Below are 18,581 nucleotides of genomic sequence, written 5' to 3' on the forward strand. Positions count from 1 at the left end.
ACTGAACGTTGCCCAATTACAGACTCGTTCTCTGCTCGTTTGATAAGAGCATGATTCAGAATAAGAATTGATGCATTGTATGTGGTAAGAATAGAATAGTTAAGTGTGGGTTATATGATACGATAAACATGTCTGGTCACAACATGGGGACTGAAACTATTTCATACTGCAGAGTCACAGGCCATGATAGACAGATATCGGGGTTGAGAGAGAAAAGGAGTGAATAAAAAGACATTTGAATGTACTGTACTGTAAAATAAATTGCACATGTCAGAGAGTATCTGAGTACTGTGTTCTGGTGGGTCCAGAGACCCAAAGCCCACTGACACCTCATCAAAACCATGTTCTGGTACCCACTCAAACCTGGGCTCTGAAGCTTGGCCACCCTCACTGTTCTCTGTTCCTGCTATTCATTTATTCATGTGTTTATTTATTCATGTCATTTGAGTTTAATTTTGGTGGATTATGTGTTGTTAATTCATTCATTTCTCTTTTGTTGTTTTATTTGTTTTGTTTTGTTTTGTTTCCCTTGGCTTGGTGGGCTCCATGCTGCATGTTTCTCTGTCTTAGTTTGACTGTAGCCAGGCAGTCAGCAGAACCAAGGGCAGCAAACTCACGAAAGGTAAAATCACCCCAATAAACACATCCACCCATCCCACCCGTAGAAACAGCCTTGACTCACCCCCCCCCCCCCTCCCTCCCCATTCATCCCCCTCCTCTGTGCCCTTAGAGAGACAAACATATATACAATTATCGATCTCTTGTGCACGGTGCTCTCTGTCTTTCATGAGTACCAGTACCTCTCATTTCTTTCCTAACCAAAACATGTAGCTGTGCTTTGCTGGTCGTGTACTGCCGTCTCTCTGACCATGTAGTCACTTTCGGTTGGTCTTTTCTTCTGCCTGTAAACACTTGAGCTGTGAAATATCCTGGTCAGATGAGGGTGGTGGTGATACTGCTGATGGTTTCCCTCACGTTGTATTTGTCAATCCAATGAGGATCACATTCAGAGAGCGAGAGAGAGAGTAAATTAATGAAGAGGGTTTGTAGAGAAATAAACACATTAGGGAAGGACAAAACAAAAGAGAGGACATGGTAGAAAAAGGGTTAGGGTTAGGGTTAGTGAGGGAGTGAGGGAGTTGAAATGAGAGAGCAGAGTGAGGAAAGGACAGCCAGAGAGAGAGACGAGGGAGGACAGAGAGAGACAGAAACATATAGCTAAGGACAGAGAGAGAGAAAGGGACATGGCAGAGCGAGAGAGGGGAGGATAGTGGGAGAGAGGTCAGAGACAACGGGAAGGGCAGATGGGAGAGGAGAGGTGTATGTGTGTTTAACACTAGAAGCCCCAGGCTGTCATTACTAAAAACGTACCCAGAGTGAGGTATGGAGACCTCCATTTGTTTGTTGTAACAGATTAATCATTGAATTACATCAATACATGTACCATGCAAAGAATAATGCACTGGTTGTACTGTATTTAGTCAGGACTTAAAGCCTGCGGCTGAACAAATTGAATCAGCAAACTTTCCACCATTTCAGAAGCTCGGTTGCCAGATTGAAGATCTGAGTATGGGGAGAGTTGCCAGATTGGAATATGGTTGGGGGTGCTCTGGGTAGAAACCGCCCTTGGTCACAGTTCTAAGATAAGCTTACCTTCCTGAATCCTTAACCAGGAGAGGGGTAAGAATTGGGTATGCAAAACTGGATGCAACAACATCCTATCGGGGCAGGTTTTGAAGTATCAGATCAAAGGTCCCTCCCCTGTTCTCTCTCTGAAGGTTTGTTGTGTTTCTTTCTGCTGCTAGTCTTGAACCCTAATATTTTCCTAACCTTGCTATATTCTCTCTCTGAGATTAGCAAGTGCTAGCACGCCTGTGTGTGCTGACAAGTGTGTGTGTGTGTGTGTGTGTGTGTGAGTGTGTGTGTGTGTGTGTGTGTGTGTGTGGTGGGTATGTGTGTGTGTGTGTGTGTGTGTGTGTGTGTGTGTGTGTGTCTTTGTGTCTGTGTGTGTTTCTTTGTGTCTCTGTTTGTGTGTGTGTGTGTGTGTGTGTGTGTGTGTGTGTGTGTGTGTGTGTGTGTGTGTGTATTTGTATGTGTCTGTGTCTGTCTATCTGTCTGTTTGCGTGCGTGCGTGTGTGTATGTGCGTGTGTGTATGTGTATGTGTGTGTTTGGTGAGTATGTGTTTGGTAGTGTGTGGGATATGGAGATTACTGACAATATTGTTGTAAATAAAAGTAGTGCAACTCACAAATGTATACCATGATCCATAAACAAAAGAACACAAAGCATAGATAGATAATTTAATATCCACAAACAAACACTTTTTTATTTGGATTTGTAAAAATGAGTTCAATAAATGCTACAGTGCTACTATGATTTGTAAATAAATAAAACATATTTGTGAGTAAATGCTCTCACATTTGCAAACAAACATACGATAAAAAACGAAAACAGTGACAAACATCTTCCCAAAAGTTATAGAAATTTGTCACTAACATTCCACTTGTACATACCACAATGATCCAGAAATGCTTGGCTTTTTCTCAGTTGGCTGTCTCCCTGAAATAGAAAATCTTTGCAGAAATTATTTTTCCATTCCAGCCAATCACGTAAAGCTGTTTGATGACATGACTTATTTTGTTGTTCGCCTTTGTGTTCCATAAACTATGCATTTGTCAGTTTATTAAGATCGTTGGTTTCACAGAGTCTACATGGAGAACACATTAGGCAGAGATGAGTATCAACTTAATTTAGTTTTGAGGGATTGTTCTGTCAACGTGAATGGATGTTTTTCAGAAACAATTCTGCATTTATTGAGTTATTTTTTACAAATCGAAATCAAGAGGTGTTTGTTTGGAGAGTCAATTAGATGTGTCCTTTGTGTTTTTTTGTTTACGGATCATGGTACACATTTGGGAGATGTATTTTTATTCACAAAAATATCGTCAGTCATCTATTTCCAACGTGGTAGTTTTTGCTGTTGTTGATATGATGTTAAGACGTGTTGTGTGCATATGTGAGTGTGCATCAGGAGTGTCTTTGTTTCTCTAGCCATGAGAGAATGAGAGAGTGTGAGAAGAAGAACAGAAACAGGGGGGGATGTGTAGCGGAAAGCAAAAGCCAAACAACAATGTTCACCCGTGGAAGTCTAGGAACGACATGTTGTTCGCGGGTTAGAGCTGTCAGTGACTGTGATTCCCCTCTTTTCTCTCTCTCCTCCTTCCTTCCTCTCTTCTACCTCCCATTTTTATTGCAACAGAGGGAAAAGCGATGGAGCATTTCGTCAGCCGGAGGTGAAAAGAACTCTTCGAGTGTAAGTAGAAGAGCGCTGACAGAGGGAAGCTAGAGAGGGATGGAGAAATGGACGAATGGAGAGAGAGAGGCGAGAGGAAAGAGGAGACACACATGCAGCACAATCGCGTTAGCCTAGTCTCCCAGGGATAAAGTTAGGCTTGACTGCAGCATTACCCACACTCCTGCATTACAAAATGTTCCTTCTCCAGCGTTTAGCATGCAAATTGGCTCTCAGATTATGCTTTTTGTATTCATTTTGCCAACTGTCAGCCTGCGACTACCAGTGAATTATAATCAGGCTGATATCGCCCCCTAGTGGTCTCATGACACACAGAAAGCGGAGGGTGCCCAGTGTGTTCCAATGTCTGCAATCACACACACACACACACACACACACACTCAACAGGGGTGTGACAGCACTGGATTCATCGATTATTCCCAAATTGACTCTGATACGCATCCAACACACACATCACATTTTCAACACAGGGGGGTGGATGAAGGAGGCGAGACAGTCACAGAACCTATTCCCTCATAATAGATTTTGAAAGTATTTTGAAAGGTGGTTACCATTAGCTACAGCACTATACCAGAGATTATTTAGACCCAACCATGGCTTGCTTTCTAGAGATTTCCTGAATGAGACTAGGCATTTCAAGTCAGTACCTGCTCGAGCAGACAACATTTCTAAATCCTCAAGAAAGGGATATCTTTCTCTCCTTTAATATCGTTGAATATGTCTGTGTATGTTTTTCGGTGGATAATTGTCCTGATGTTATGTTATGCTTCACGGTTAACTTCTCCTGAGCCTGTGAAATCATTATCTTCGCAAGATAACAATCCCTATTTGAATAATGGCCCTTATCTGATGCATAATGTTCCCTCAGCCTCAGTCTTAGTTCATCCCAGCATGATCAGCCCACACACAGACCACATGCAGTGATCACAGACTCCAGTCCGGGGAGAGCAGGGCAGATCAATCACTCTCAAACATACTGATTGGAGGAGGTGGGAGTAGTGAGGGTAGAGAGCAGGTAGCTTTGATTTGAAAGGAATGCATTATTTATTTGGTCGAAGGTGAAACTGCTACTGATCTGGTTCATGCCAGCAACATATGAGCGTTCCGTCCAGTTTTAGCTACCGTCTCAGGCAGGACTGGTCAAGTGTCGGGGGTGAGAGTCTCAGAGTCGTAAACGAAGCGAACACTGATCTAGGATCAGGTTAACCTTCTCGATTCCAGACCTTAACTATAAGGGGAAAATGGCACAAACTGATCTCAAGTAAGTGGCTGGAGCCAACTTCATCCTACTCTACCATTTTAAACAGCTGATCTATCCTGTGTGTGTGTGTGTGTGTGTGTGTGTGTGTGTGTGTGTGCGCGTGCCTTTTTGCCGTTTTACCCCACAGGACAAGTCGACCCCAGACGACCAGCGCTCCTGGGACAGCTTCAAGACCATGATCCCTGAGCTCTCCATCGTCCCTGGGGAACAGAAGGACAGGATGGAGCTGCACAACAAGACCTGGGACTCTTCGTCCGCCAACACACCCGACACGTCCGAGGGGGACTTCCAGACGGAAGTGTGAAGACAAATGCAGACACACACACACATACACAAATAAGCGCACACACACGTGCGCACACACATGTACACACATACGCACACACCCACACACACACATTCATAGGTACATACACACTGTTCTTCACACCCTTCGACGTGCTCTATTGGATCATATACTGTATTTGTTTACTGCTGCAGTGGACAGACTAAGAAAGAAGACTGTTCTATTCTATATTTTCACAGAGACACTTTAAATGAAAGATCAGGGGCTTGACGAGACTGGGACTGAGGAATTTTTAAATGAACAAACACTAAATGAACTGTTTCTGAAAATGTCTTGATTTTATTCCGAAAAAAAAAAAAAAAGGATTCTCTTTCACCTGTTTGATGATTTGAAAAAAAAAAAAAAAAGAAGAATATTTCTGCACCGTTCTGTTCTTTTTATAGAAAGAAAAAATCTCACTGATGTTTGGCACACTGTTAAACCCCTTAGGCTCCCTCCCTTGCTTTCTTTCCTTTTTCCACCTAATGGATGACGCAAGCACTCAACTTTTTCTTTTTTAGAGGGAATGGGGAGGGGGGAGGTCTAGAGTGCTTCATTGATATGTGCCATCCTCTGCTATTCCTGTGAAACATCCTCAAATCTTTTCACATCCTATTTTTCAAAGTTGTGTTCCCTTTTTGTATTTTTATTATTTAGTTATGTCCTCCCTTTGTTTGACATTTTTCAAGCAAAAAAAAATATGAGTGAAAAAAAAAAAAAGAAAACTTTCAACTGAGTTTCAGTTGTGTTTCATGGTCTATCTCTTCAATGGAAGTCGTTTTATTTTCGAGTTTTGGTTCGTGCTTGTGCTGCCTTTTCCTGTGAGAATTTTCCATGTGGAATTTTAAAGAATGATTTATAACACACACGGCGATATGTGAGCTTGCTTTCTGAGGTAACATGCTGTGCATGTAATCGACACATCAGGGAATAGGACACCAAGGACACCATCCCAACCCATGCATCTAGCCGTTTTTTACTCATGGAGAACGGCTTTTAAGATCTTAACATGTGATTCAATTACAGACATATCCAACCGAAGCTATCACTCATAAGAGTGATTATCTGAAAGTGTTTAGTTAGCGTTTCCCCTTATGGAAGCTTTCCAGATTCTGCTCTAAGTGTCTCTCTATTCTTCATCCTTACACTCCCTGCTAAGAGTGAAGTATCGATCACTCTGCCACACATCTCACCCACTCAAACAGCAACAGGAAATTAAGTTAAGCCAACTTCAGATGACCCAGAGTGCTTTTGCAGCTCAGCTTAGTCTCTCTGTTGTGTAAAAAAAACAACAAGAATAGATATCACACAGTTCAAATGGTCTACCCTGGTCAGACATGCCTACAGGGATTTTGTAAATCCAGAAACCTGTACACACACATACTCTCTCTCTCTCTCTCTCTCTCTCTTTCTCTCTCTCTCTCTCTCTCTCTTTCTCTCATTCTCTCTCTGTATCTTCATTGTCTTCCTCTCCCCTGGATCATGAAATCTTGATGACACAGTGTTGTCCATTCTCTCAGACTTCACTCACACATGGCTACGGGGAGTCACGGCCCAGACCTGCGCTGAATAATCAATAGAGGTAGCAGGAGAGAGAAAGAAAGGGAGAAGAGGGAGATGCCAGAACGAGAGACTGCAGGTATCGGAAAGGAGGTGAGGAGAGATGAGAGGGAGAAGGCGGTAGACGAGGGGGATGAGGAGGATGTTGCGAGAAGAAGGTGAGAGACACGGAGGAGAAAGATGAAACTTGAGACTCAATAAGAAGATGAAACTTAGTACGAAGTCAGCTTTTTGTTTGACATCCCAGAGCCTGATGTGAATCCTCATAGAACACCTCTAGCAGCTGAGCAGGAATTGAGCCTCCTGCCAGGCTGAACTCAATAGTTAGCCTTTTAACTCTCCTCACCATGTCTAAAATATCTCCCAATTAGGCCAGGGGTACTGAGAGGGATGAGAGAGCAGACACCACCGAGAGAGAGAGAAAGGGAGAGACAGCAGGAAAGAACGACAGAGCAATAGAGAGAGAGAGAGCGGGAGAGAGAGCAGGAGAGCTCAAATCCATAATTATCCAGGGGAAGGCGATTTGTCCTGACATTTTCTGACGCAACTCAAACCATCTGTTTAAAGATCCCTAATGTGGGAGCGCAGCACAGACGCAGATGGCAAGACAAGAGTGCATCCCTCTCTAACCTTTCCAACTAATCAGCTGATATGCAGATGTACAGCTGCCTCTCTGAGGAATAAGACCTAAATTGCCTCTGGACACTGATCTTAGGTCAGTTTTGTGTTTTCCTTCCGTATGGTCAGGGGTACATGTGTACTGGATCTGTGTCTAGGGGGCAACTTCTACACTGAGCATCCAGCCATATCTGAGCCTTGAGTTTACAGTGCCTTCGGGAAAGTATTCAGACCCCTTCACCTTTTCCACATTTTGTTGTGTTATAGACTCCATTTAAAATGGATTAAATAAAAATAATTTGCCATCAATCCACACACAATACCCCAGAATGACAAAGCGAAAACAGGTTTTTAGAAATGTCAGTAAATGTATTCAAATTGAAATACAGAAATACCTCATGTACATAATATAAATCAGAGACCCTATAAAAACAAAGATATTAATTCCAAAATTACATGAACTGTTATCATAGCATTAAGATGGACTCAATTCAACTTATTGAGTGATTTGTTGATGACATTTTTGCATTTTAGCTAATTTTAAAAGTGTCATAGCAAAGGGTCTGAATGCTTATGTACATGAGGTATTTCTGTATTTCGATGTTAATAAATCTACTGAAATTTTTTTAAAAAAATACGTGTTTTTGCTTTGTCATTCTGGGGTATTGTGTGTGGATTGATGGTAAATTCTTTAAATTTAATCCATTTTAAATTGAGTCTATAACACAACAAAATGTGGAAAGAATTAAGGGGTCTGAATACTTTCCAAAGGCACTGTATGTTAAAATGGCACCCTGGAGACTTTAAACTCACCCCAGGTTCATTACACAGAGGAGGGATTTGTCTGGTCCTAAGCCTGGAGCCACCACTGTCATTGTGAAAATGCTCTTTTAATACATAATAGAAAGATGTGTTAGTTTTCTGGGGAATTAAACTAGTTTCATTGTGGTTATATCAAAGAGTTTTCTGCAGACAGGAGGGATAACGCTTTGAGACATTCATATTAATATTGATTGGATGGTATATGGTACAATATGAGTTTTCAAGGGCAGTTGGGTTATACAGTGCTCAGAATCGGCCTACACCAGAGAGACAGGTAAGTGAGATGGTAATGATGTGGTGTATTGAACTAACGTCTGTCATTTCTGATCCTCACGGATTTTTTATTGTCCATAAACATGTGACTTGTGCCTATGTCTTTCTCCAGAGTGGTGTGTTTCATTCAACCAATTAGCATCATTTTGCACGGCAACATCCCAGGGATACATTCTCTAACCTTAGGGTGTTTCACAAAAGTCTTTAAACCTCCTTGTGGGTGCATTGTTTATTGAACATATGCTTTTTAATAGTGCAGCCCAGTGATAACAACTAAAATCATGTAACTTCCCAGTCATGCATCTTGTAAAGATTCATAAATTCCACAGTTGACTTGAACAAAGTGGTGTATTTAAAACCGAGTATCAGAGTATGTGATTTGGCCCAACTCCATGCAAGGTTTCCACTCTGATGATATAGAGTGTGGAAAACTTTGCAGAAAATAGCTACAAAGGGGTGTAAACCTTGGCCAGAGCTCCAAAAAAACATAATTCAGTTTTTCCTCCATGTTTTCTTCCATTTTCTTCAATGTTGCAAGCTAACATAGGCAACAAATCTCTGCAAAGTAGTCCTACAGTATCCGGTTGGAAAAGACAAAACACACAAAACAACAACCAACCATTCTACGAGAATGTGGGGGTTCTTGGAATGTAACATCCAATGAAATTGCAAGCACATTCTCCCATCGCTCCATCCAGTTCAATCCATGCCAGACTGGCTAATCTAACATTTCCCAGACCTCCAAAGGCGGCGTGAGAACAAAATGGTTTAGAGGTGGTGCGAGTGAGGCCACGCAAGAGATCATGTGTTCAACGTACAAATTCAGTGCCTGGACCCCATTTCACCATGCTTGAGAAGCTGACCATATTACCATCCAACCTTCCAATTGGTTTAAAAGATTGTTGAAAAAGAAAGTCTTGCTTTTTCTCCCTCATTTCAGTTTTCTGTACATAAGAGTGTACAGGATAGTCCTCTAATGTTTTCATCGAGTGTCAAGTGCCACATAAAGTATGTTCTTGTTGCCTATTCTAGTGTCTCCTATAACTAGTTTGTGCAGATGTAATGTTGTCATTGAATCATCAATGCACTCAATTACATGGTGTCAGAATGGCATACCTAAAACGATCTTCAACGGACCACCTTTGTGTGTTTCATCCCATCAGTTGAGGTATTTGACATGACAAACTAGGTTGTTCATGAGCACTGAAGCATAGATACTGTATGACCAATTGGTGATTCTGCAATCTTGAAATGTTTGGCTTCAATAAGTTACAACTAGCTAATTACAGAGTCATTACATCGATGACTCCATCCAGAGGTACTCCTTTATAGCGCCATGCTATGTGACATATTGCCCTGTTACTTGCCATGTATTCACTGTAGACTTGTATTTGTGCAGCACTTCTAGCCTGAAGAGTGAGAGGATACGACACAGTGCACACGCCTCAATCACCCCTCGCCAGAGGCTCCCAGAGGCTTGTGGGTAATTAAGTGAAAGTGCAAACATGAGCGGCCATGTAACGGCCATGAGTCCCTCAGGAGCGGCCACTACAACATCAGAGAGAGAGAGAAGAGAGAGAGAAGAGAGAGAGCGAGAGAGAAAGAGAGAGAGAGAGGGAGAAGGTAGGAGGGAGGTGGTGGTGGTGGGGGGTGAATGATGAAATAGAGAGAGAGAGAGATGAGAGAGAACGACAATAGAGAGAAAGTGACACAGGCAGGCAGAAGGGAAGGATTTGTGCAGCACTACTGAGCCGAGGAGGGCAGATGACGTGAAAGCCCATCGCTGCTTTTCTCAGAGGTTTGTTGATAATTAAATGGCTGTGCAGATGTGTCGTCAGGCGCTCAAGGACACTCAAAGGCGGGAGAGAAAACAACTTAGTGTAGGAGGGAGAAGGAGGACTGGAGAGAGGGTGACCTAGACAGTGTAAGGGGACATGAGGTCCCTAACGAGAGGACACTAACATGGAGAGAATAAGTGGGGTGAAGAATGAGGACAGAGGAAGAGAGAGAGTGACTAAGACATGAAATACCAGGACAGTCACACACAATAATTGTTACCGGCATGCACGGCATGTGTGCATGCACATATCAGGCAATAGCATCCGGCAGATTGCCGCAAAAGGAATACTGTCTTGCTAGGGGCTAGGTTGGGGGTGAGGGAAGGTATATAACCGAGGCTTGCAACGTCTCTTCTCGATTTCTGAGAAAGGTAGTGATGTTTTTTGTCAGTTTTGACAAAAGTGCTTTTAGGGTTTTCGTTGGCTAATTCTTATTGCTAATGTTACACCCGTAGAGTGCAAGCTGACTCAAGGGGTGACATATTTTAGAAATGATTTATTCTGAAAGAATAAATGGAAAATACAATAGTGAGTCGGCTGGTCCTCAGTGGCTTTACTGGTTCAGGTATTAACTGCCAACTGAACTTAGTTTGAACAATACAAATGACAATGTAAAACAACAACAATATAATATCAAAATCATATATCAAATCTCAATATTTCAAAATACGGTAATAACCATGCATTTACTAGATATTTCCATTTAAAATCAATTGGCTACTAGAATCACAATAAACATAAAATAGGCTGTTATATATAAAAGTAGGCGAATAAAAATGATCAATTCTATATAAGGGTATTGAAAGTGCTCATTCTATATCATTCTGTTATTTACATTTCTTATCATTACCAGTATAAAACAATTATCGTATTCCCTTATACCTTCAGTCCCACAACAATTACATTAATGATAATTGATATTACATTAAATATAATCCCTCTCATTCATCCTCTTTGTTTACATATGACATATTACAACCTGTGAGCTGCCTGGTTGCCTTGGCAATGGTAAACTACAGCTCTGCTAATCAGCGGTTCAGACTCTGGCTCTAACCGTCTACATCAGGCATGGCCAAACTACGGCCCACGGGCCGACTGCGGCCCGTTGCCCGTTTTTTAAGTGGCCCGGGGGTGAATTTAAAAAATAAAATGGAATATGGCCCATTAGAAAATAGTCTCTAATAATAAATTGCACTGTATGTACATTGCACTTCTTAGTTTCAACAGACACCACGAAACAAAACATCAGTCCTACACTTCGTACACTCGCTCAGAGCGAGAGCAGAAAGTTCATTTGACAGCTAGCCTGTTAGCTCAACAGCAGTACTATTTTAGCGCCAACAAAGTACAGGAAAATGCCACAATGGCTCGGTACGAGGTAGCTCAACGGATTACAACGGATGAGGCCCTAGCAACGACAGGGGAGCAGAATGGGATGGCTTCTATGGTGTGCAGGAAGGGTCACGACAGTGGAGGTGAGGCTGTTAAAATGCACTGTATTATCCACCAAGAGGCACTTGTGATGAAGGTTGTGGTGAAAACGATCAACCTAATTCGAGCACGAGCACTCTATCACAGAGAATTACAGGCTTTCCTTTGTGAAGTCGATGCTGAATACGGAGGAGTAATCTACTATTCAGATGTGTGATGGCTCAGTCGCTGCACCGGTTTTATTCCCTGAGATGTGAAATTGACCACTTTTTGAAAGTGACCATGAACTGAGTGACCCTCTATGGTTGGCAGACCTGGCTTTTTTAGTTGATCTGACGAGCCAATTAAACACACTGAACAAGAGCCTGCAAGGCAAAGATCAGCTCAGATCGTGCCTCAACTGTATGCACACCTGAAAGCATTCTGTGTGAAGCTCAGCAACTTCAATGTAGGGCACCTCCCCACACTGTTGGAACTTAAGGCCGCTTTCCCAAATGCCAACCTTTCTGCAAAAAAGGTGAAATATATTTCGGTGATCAAATCGATTCTGACAGAATCCAATCAGCGCTTCCAAGACTTTGCTGCCATTGAGAAATACATCAAGCTCTTCACAACCCCCTTCTCGATTGGCACGGCAGAAATCGATGAGAGTATGCAACTGGAGGTTATTGAGATCCAATGCAACGATTCTCTGAAGAGTCGACATCAGCTTCTCCTCCTACCAGCATTCTATCAGAGTTTGGAAAAGGCCAGGTTTCCTCTGATGAAGCGCCACGCAGCAAGAATGATGAGTCTGTTCGGCTCCACATATGTATGCTAGCGAACCTTTTCTCTGATGACTCTGAACAAAAGCCGACTGAGAACCAAGTTGACCGACAGCCATATCTGCCACGTTCTTCGCATCTCAACAACAAGACTTGCTCCTGACGTGCAGCTATTCTTCAGTCCAATGCCCAACATCACTGCTCCCATTGAGGGAACTGCTGTTCCCATCATCGGTGAGTTAAAATGAGTATTTGATGTGTTTACAACCCCAATTACTTAATACATACAATCAATCAAATTTAATAAAACAATATTTAACAAACATTAGCCTTTCTGGTGTGCTAATAAGCACATTTACTTTATTCACATAGGCTACATAACAAGCTTATTCTGTAATACAATGTATTTACCCCTCACTTGCTTTTTAAACATTGCTTTTCTACATTGTTTACAATGACATTATTGAACTTATGGACCACCGGTAATACCTTCATGGACCACCACTGACACACACACTATCTGTTTCTATCTTTGTGAGTATTAGAACTTCTGTAATTGCATATATTCTGTCTTTTTTTTTGCCAGCATCCTGAAAGGCCTATTCTCAAGAACTACCTGAAGGACCGGTCTGAATACTCACAAGAAAGAGATGCTTAGGGCTGCTGGAGAGTTGTGGTGAATTGTTGGAGACTACCTTGTCCCTTTCTTGATCTTTTCCTGTACTTATTTTGCACCCAGTTTTTTATTTTATTTTGAGTGTTTTAAAGAGTTTTATTGTATTAATTTAAATTAAATTTAAGATACAGAAATGCCTACTGTAATATGTGAGGGTAAACTGTTCAGTAGTGTCGTATAGTTATTTTGCTAAAAAAAAAAATTCGATGGCACAGGGGTTTTCTGGTCAAAAACACAGTTTTTCTGGCAGTGTAACTGGTTGAAAACTGCCGCGGTTAATATTGTTTGGTCCGTGACTCCTTATATGTCCTTTATGTGGCCCGCAACCAAAAAAGTTTGGCCATCCCATGTCTACATTCTCATAACCATTAGGAGAAAACGAATAAAAACAAAGAAAATGTAAACTACAAAACACTCTAACATTAAATCCTACACATACATATGTGTCAGTGGAGTCAGGCAAACGTCTGACTCCCTTCGACATGGTGTAATTTGACAACAACCACCGTAAACGACAAGCTAGTGCTTGAAAGTTAAAATAGAAAGCCTACATTACTGACAAACTGTATAAATGAGTGACATTTTTAGGTGACATTTACCCACCTGAAAGAATAAACAGAAAACACAATAGTGAGTCTGCTGGTCCTCAGTGGCTTTACTGGTTCAGGTATTAACTGCCAACTGAAGAACGCAGCGCAAGCCCACAGCTTATATACCAGCAGGTGATCTAGTGCATTTTATACTCAAAATAGAAATTGAATGGGGGGGTCTGTAAGAGTGCAAGATAAAGTGCATACATATAAAATAACACATTTACGTAAGTGGGCAATTACACATAAATATCCTATGTGCCACACTAACAGTCATGCTTGCTAATACCTTCCTCTGACAACTTACCCTTACCCTAACCACTCAAAGAGAATGCTTGACCCTAACCAATTTCTAACCCTAACCCTTACCTTAACCACTCAACGTTAATTCCTGAAACTGCTTGGCCACCACATAAGTCGAAGATATACTCAGTTGCTAACGCAGTGCGTGTTTTGTAGGTAGTGCTTCATGAAAGTGTGCAGATTTCACACTATAGTAACGTACAGATGTGCATGGTATGGTGGCCTTGCACTAGTAGAATAAAGAGAGTGACAGAATGAGAAAGCAGAATGAGAAAGCAGAATGAGAAAGAGAGTCACAGCAGAGAGACGATCCAAGACTGAGAAAATACAGCACAACAAAAGAGAGTGAAGGACACAAGAGTGACATGATGAGAGAGCCGAGGTGGAAGTGGAGAGGGATATGTGGTATTAAAAATGTCTCGCTGTGAAACAGCACTGCCACACATGAGAGGAGGAGACAGAGGGGGGTAGAGGCACTCAAAGTCAGGTCAGGGGAAAGGGAACAGAGAAAATCCATCAGTGTAATGCTGGTGTCATGTTTCCCTGTCGCCCCTCTGTGGCGAGCAGATGGTTTAGTCCCAGAGGCTGTGACTCAACACCACTCTGGCGGTGTAACATGGAGAATGAAGGTGATGGATGGATGACAAAGGAGGGGGAAAAGGGAGAAGGAAGGGAGAGAACAACAGAACAGATCAAAGAACAACACAGGAGAGTTAAATCATAGGTCAGGTGAAGACAGGTACAGTGTAGCTTGCTGGGAGTTCTTCAAAATCAACCCGTTTAATATACTTTGAGGTTGTACAATACAGAACAGTATCAATATTTGTAATGCATTTAGAAGGCAAATAGGCCTAATCATAGCAGTGGTTATAACAGTGTTTATAAAAGTTGTTGTCATGATTTGTTACTAAAAAAAAACTTTTTATTTTGAAGTGCAACCAAACCACTCGGTCTCTTGCATATGGTTATGGATCAGATCCCCCTCAGCGCCTCCCAACGGCGCTCTATGAATCCTGGCTCCGGTCCCTGGCATGGATGGGACAGGCAGACTAGATTTGCTTGGCTGCACTGTCACAGAACCATTGGAATCCTGTCTCAAATCTCAAATGGTTCAGTTGCGCTTCATCAAAGCCCCACTCTCCCTAATCCTGGAGTGGTCCACTTCAGGGGCGCCACCAATGCAAGGTGGCGGACCATTACTGCTCAAGACAATTCTTTGGCAGCAACACTTCCAAGGGGTCTGATTTTTTTGGCATGATGACGGGGGTCTTAGAGTGGGAGACTCAAGCTTGTTTGGGCTCCACCGAGCTACAACCTCACAATCCCCTTTTCCCCCGTGCTTGCTTCAGTGTCAAGCGCCATACAAGCACTGCAGCAACCTTGGCAGTCAAGAAGTATTGCTTTGCAACCATGCCAAGGGTTTCAGTCAACTTCGGAATAATTGCTCAAGTGTTATGGTGGGAGACTAAAAGTTTTTGGTTCGGGCTGCATTCAAATTAGCATAAGGCCTCTCTCACACCCACAAGGATCATTTTACTCTCATCAAATCCTATAATTGAGGGGCGAACACACCAAACTGACCTTAGCTCAGGCGAAGGGGAAGGGGGAGGGGGGGGGATGAGTGTGATGCTCCCCAGTGAAGGTGGCTCATGGCAAGGGTAATGAGACAGCCAACCCAGCCTCTTCGGCACCAGCTGCCTGGTAATGACCAACAGTGAGAGCTCCAAATGAGTCAGTTCAAACACTTCCCTGCCTCTCCATGTTAGCTCTCCCTACAGTTGTGTTCCGTACATGCTGCTTTTTGACATCCAACTGAGCTGGAACTGGGAGCTGAGTGGGATGTGACTCCAAGCAGGTGTGCTCACAGGGCTCTGACCTCTGCCAAATGGGGGAGGAAGAGGAATTAGCTGACATGGCACTGTGATGTAACTTTTGCACAGTGGGTAATGTTTGTGAGGGGCATCCCTGTCAAACATTTACTGTTTAATGAGATACTGTTATCCCTGTTGGAAAATACAGAAAATGTATCCTACGTTGTGCAAATCACTATGTTATACAAAATCTAGAGTTGTTCCCAGTACACAGCAACAGTGGGAAAAAAAGCCAAGTGTTTTCTACATAAGCCCGTTGAAATTACAGCATACCAGTGACAAGGCTGGGTAACAAGGTTTGAATAAGAAGAGGTTGAACGTGTAAAACATACATAAATTACTTTTCGATTTCCGATTCAGCTCTCCTCCCTCTCAACTCTTCTCTGTTGTTCCTTTGCTGTCTGTACCCTCTCTTCCTCATTATTTATGAAACATCCTCACTCTTTCTCTCCACCTCTATCTGCCCCCTATCCTATCTTATTGAAGATGCAGGCATCTCCACGCCTTCATCTGTTTGAAGCTTGTCAGAGAAAAACATACTAGACCTTATACATACGGGAGAAACATACATTGCACGTTCCGCTTTTCTCTCTCCTCCTTTTCATCCCTTCGTTGCCGTCGATGTGTTCTCCGCCTTGGCTGAATGGCCTGAGATAAAAGCGGGATGCGTACAGGGACCTTGTCTCGCCTGCAGGGAACGGAAACATTATTTGATCCCACTCAAAGAGCCACTCCATGCCAAGCCAACCCACAGCAAGACAAGAATAGATTCTTCCCCCCTCTTCCTCAGACAGACAGACACAACTGGGGAAATTGGTCTTGATTCGCCAACACAGTGGAGGTGTTTGCTACAGCATTGTAGTAAGCATTGTAGCTGTGCATCAAAGAACCTTTGTATGGCATTGAGTACTCCTGGAAATGAACATCAACAAGTGTGAGCATGTAAACAAATGATGGATTTCTAAAGGGAGTGTTTATGGCAAGGCCGGACTGGGAGACCAAAACGGCCAGGGCGGCGGCGGGGGGGGGGAGGTAATAGCATGTCTTACATCAATCGTAAAAGCTATAAATCATTTGAGATGTTCAATGGCAATCAGATTAGGGTAGAATCTCAAGTGTGATCAACAAGAAAAAAAATAAGTTGTTTTAGGAAGTAATATAATTTTGGAAAAAAATACTTTTTAAAAATACTACACCAATCCATCTTACAATACATGATTATGCAAAAATCCATCAGAACATCCATCCTAATATGACAATGTGCCGTGGCTCAGGCTGTGAAGCTTGCACAGGCATGATTTGCATATTGCCAGAGTCGTTTTGCACTTGTGGGGAACACAGTGGGGAAAATAAACGCTTGTCTGTCAGTGAAACGGTTCCTCGCATGTGCCTACATACCTCTGGAGGTCCGTATCTCCCTCCCTGGTTGGTCCATCAGAACAAATGTGTCAGTATGTGAACAAGACCCACTCTATCACTTTACATTTGCGGCATGTTTGGGAGCGGATAGTCTACAGCACACGCTGCCTCAGTCACTCCAGTGACTCAATACTCAGAGCACTCATTAGATCACACAGTTAAAGTTCTATACATCCTTGTGGAAAACCGATAAAAAGTTGGACAAAGACGGGGGATGTTCGATTCTAATAACCCTGGTGTCTCTAGATGCTTGTGTTCGGCGTCAGGACCCACAGCGTTTCTCTCAGTTCGCCTGCGAACCGGTGGACTTGGGAGGGTTTCACAAGGCTGTCTGCGCTTTCGTCTTTCAAAATAGCCAAAGCATAAGATTGGAAGTTCAAAAATAAATATGCTGTTCCTTTTCAGAATTGTACTATTCATTAAGTAGTTATGATTATGCGATAAACTTTCCAGGATAACAACAAAAAAATAGGCCTACATGACTCATACAGATGTATGTTAGGATAAGATTTGAAGGACATGACTAAACACAGTGTGAGTCAACATTTTCTATTTGTAGGAATATTAGAGAGTGTTTGAGCTTAGAGAAACTTTTTTACACCCTAATCAATGTTTTCAAAACTAGTTCATAAAATCTGATCTTTTTGAAGTACGTCTGCACTTGAAAATAGTCAACTAAAGCCTCCTAAAATATGTCTCTGTTTAGCATAAAACTCATAAAATGTGAGTGAGGCTAATGAAATGGTCTCCTGGTAATATACTGTATTTAAAGCACTTCCAATGATGTTCTTGCTGCTCCTGACACTCTATCATGCCCAGACACATCCACTCTCAAGGTTACAATTCAAGTGAGGGTCTTTGTACAGTAGTTAAATGCACCATATGTTATCTAAACACTTTAATTCATACATATATCTCATCAAACAAAGAAAAAATATCCTGAATACAAATATGAAACGTGTTTTCTTCTTTTTTGCTGGCAGCATTTCTAGTGCCCATTGAATCGTTTTTATCTCACGTGGCACCCCTAGACATGAATTTCTTATCACTTGGAACTGTTTTTGCGAATATTATTACCCTTTTTAAAAACAGATAAATTGAAACTATGCAGTATTGTTGCTATCAGATGTTTATATGGTAGCACATACACTCAGAACACACCAGATGTCCTCTAGACCCCCTTGGTCTGCTGTGATAGATGGTAGTGCTGTGGTAGTCGCAGGATCATAAGGATTAATCGTATGTTTTAGGGGGTACTGTTAAACCATGGCTCTTTATGACCTGTGTTACGATGCTCTGGTGACATGTGAGAAGAAGATTTGTCACACTGGATGGAGGAGCATAAACACTGTGCCAGATTATGATTAGTCATTCCTGCTGCGCTCTACAAGTGCTTTCAGCCATTTTCAATTTCTACCTGTCTGTGTATTTATGTCTGTCTGCTCGGTCTTTTTATCTGTTCAAAGTCATCCTTTTACCTTCGCCTTTCACCCTCCGTCTCTCACTCACTTCAAGC

At 42.3% G+C, this 18,581-nt stretch overlaps 1 protein-coding gene across 1 annotated transcript in view; it reads left to right on the plus strand.

Moving 5' to 3' along the window:
- adgrb2 (adhesion G protein-coupled receptor B2) overlaps positions 1-4,879 on the plus strand; it is a gene marked incomplete at both ends in the record, with an annotated part of 134,998 nt that extends 130,119 nt beyond the window's left edge. Inside the window, 4 exon segments of the mRNA XM_083680401.1 lie at positions 571-579; positions 581-622; positions 3,261-3,314; positions 4,703-4,879. Coding sequence (XP_083536527.1) covers positions 571-579; positions 581-622; positions 3,261-3,314; positions 4,703-4,879 — 282 coding nt within the window.
- Positions 4,880-18,581: the final 13,702 nt, after the last annotated feature.

This window comes from Argentina silus (genome assembly GCF_951799395.1).
Source record: "Argentina silus genome assembly, chromosome: 11".
Taxonomy (NCBI): domain Eukaryota; kingdom Metazoa; phylum Chordata; class Actinopteri; order Argentiniformes; family Argentinidae; genus Argentina; species Argentina silus.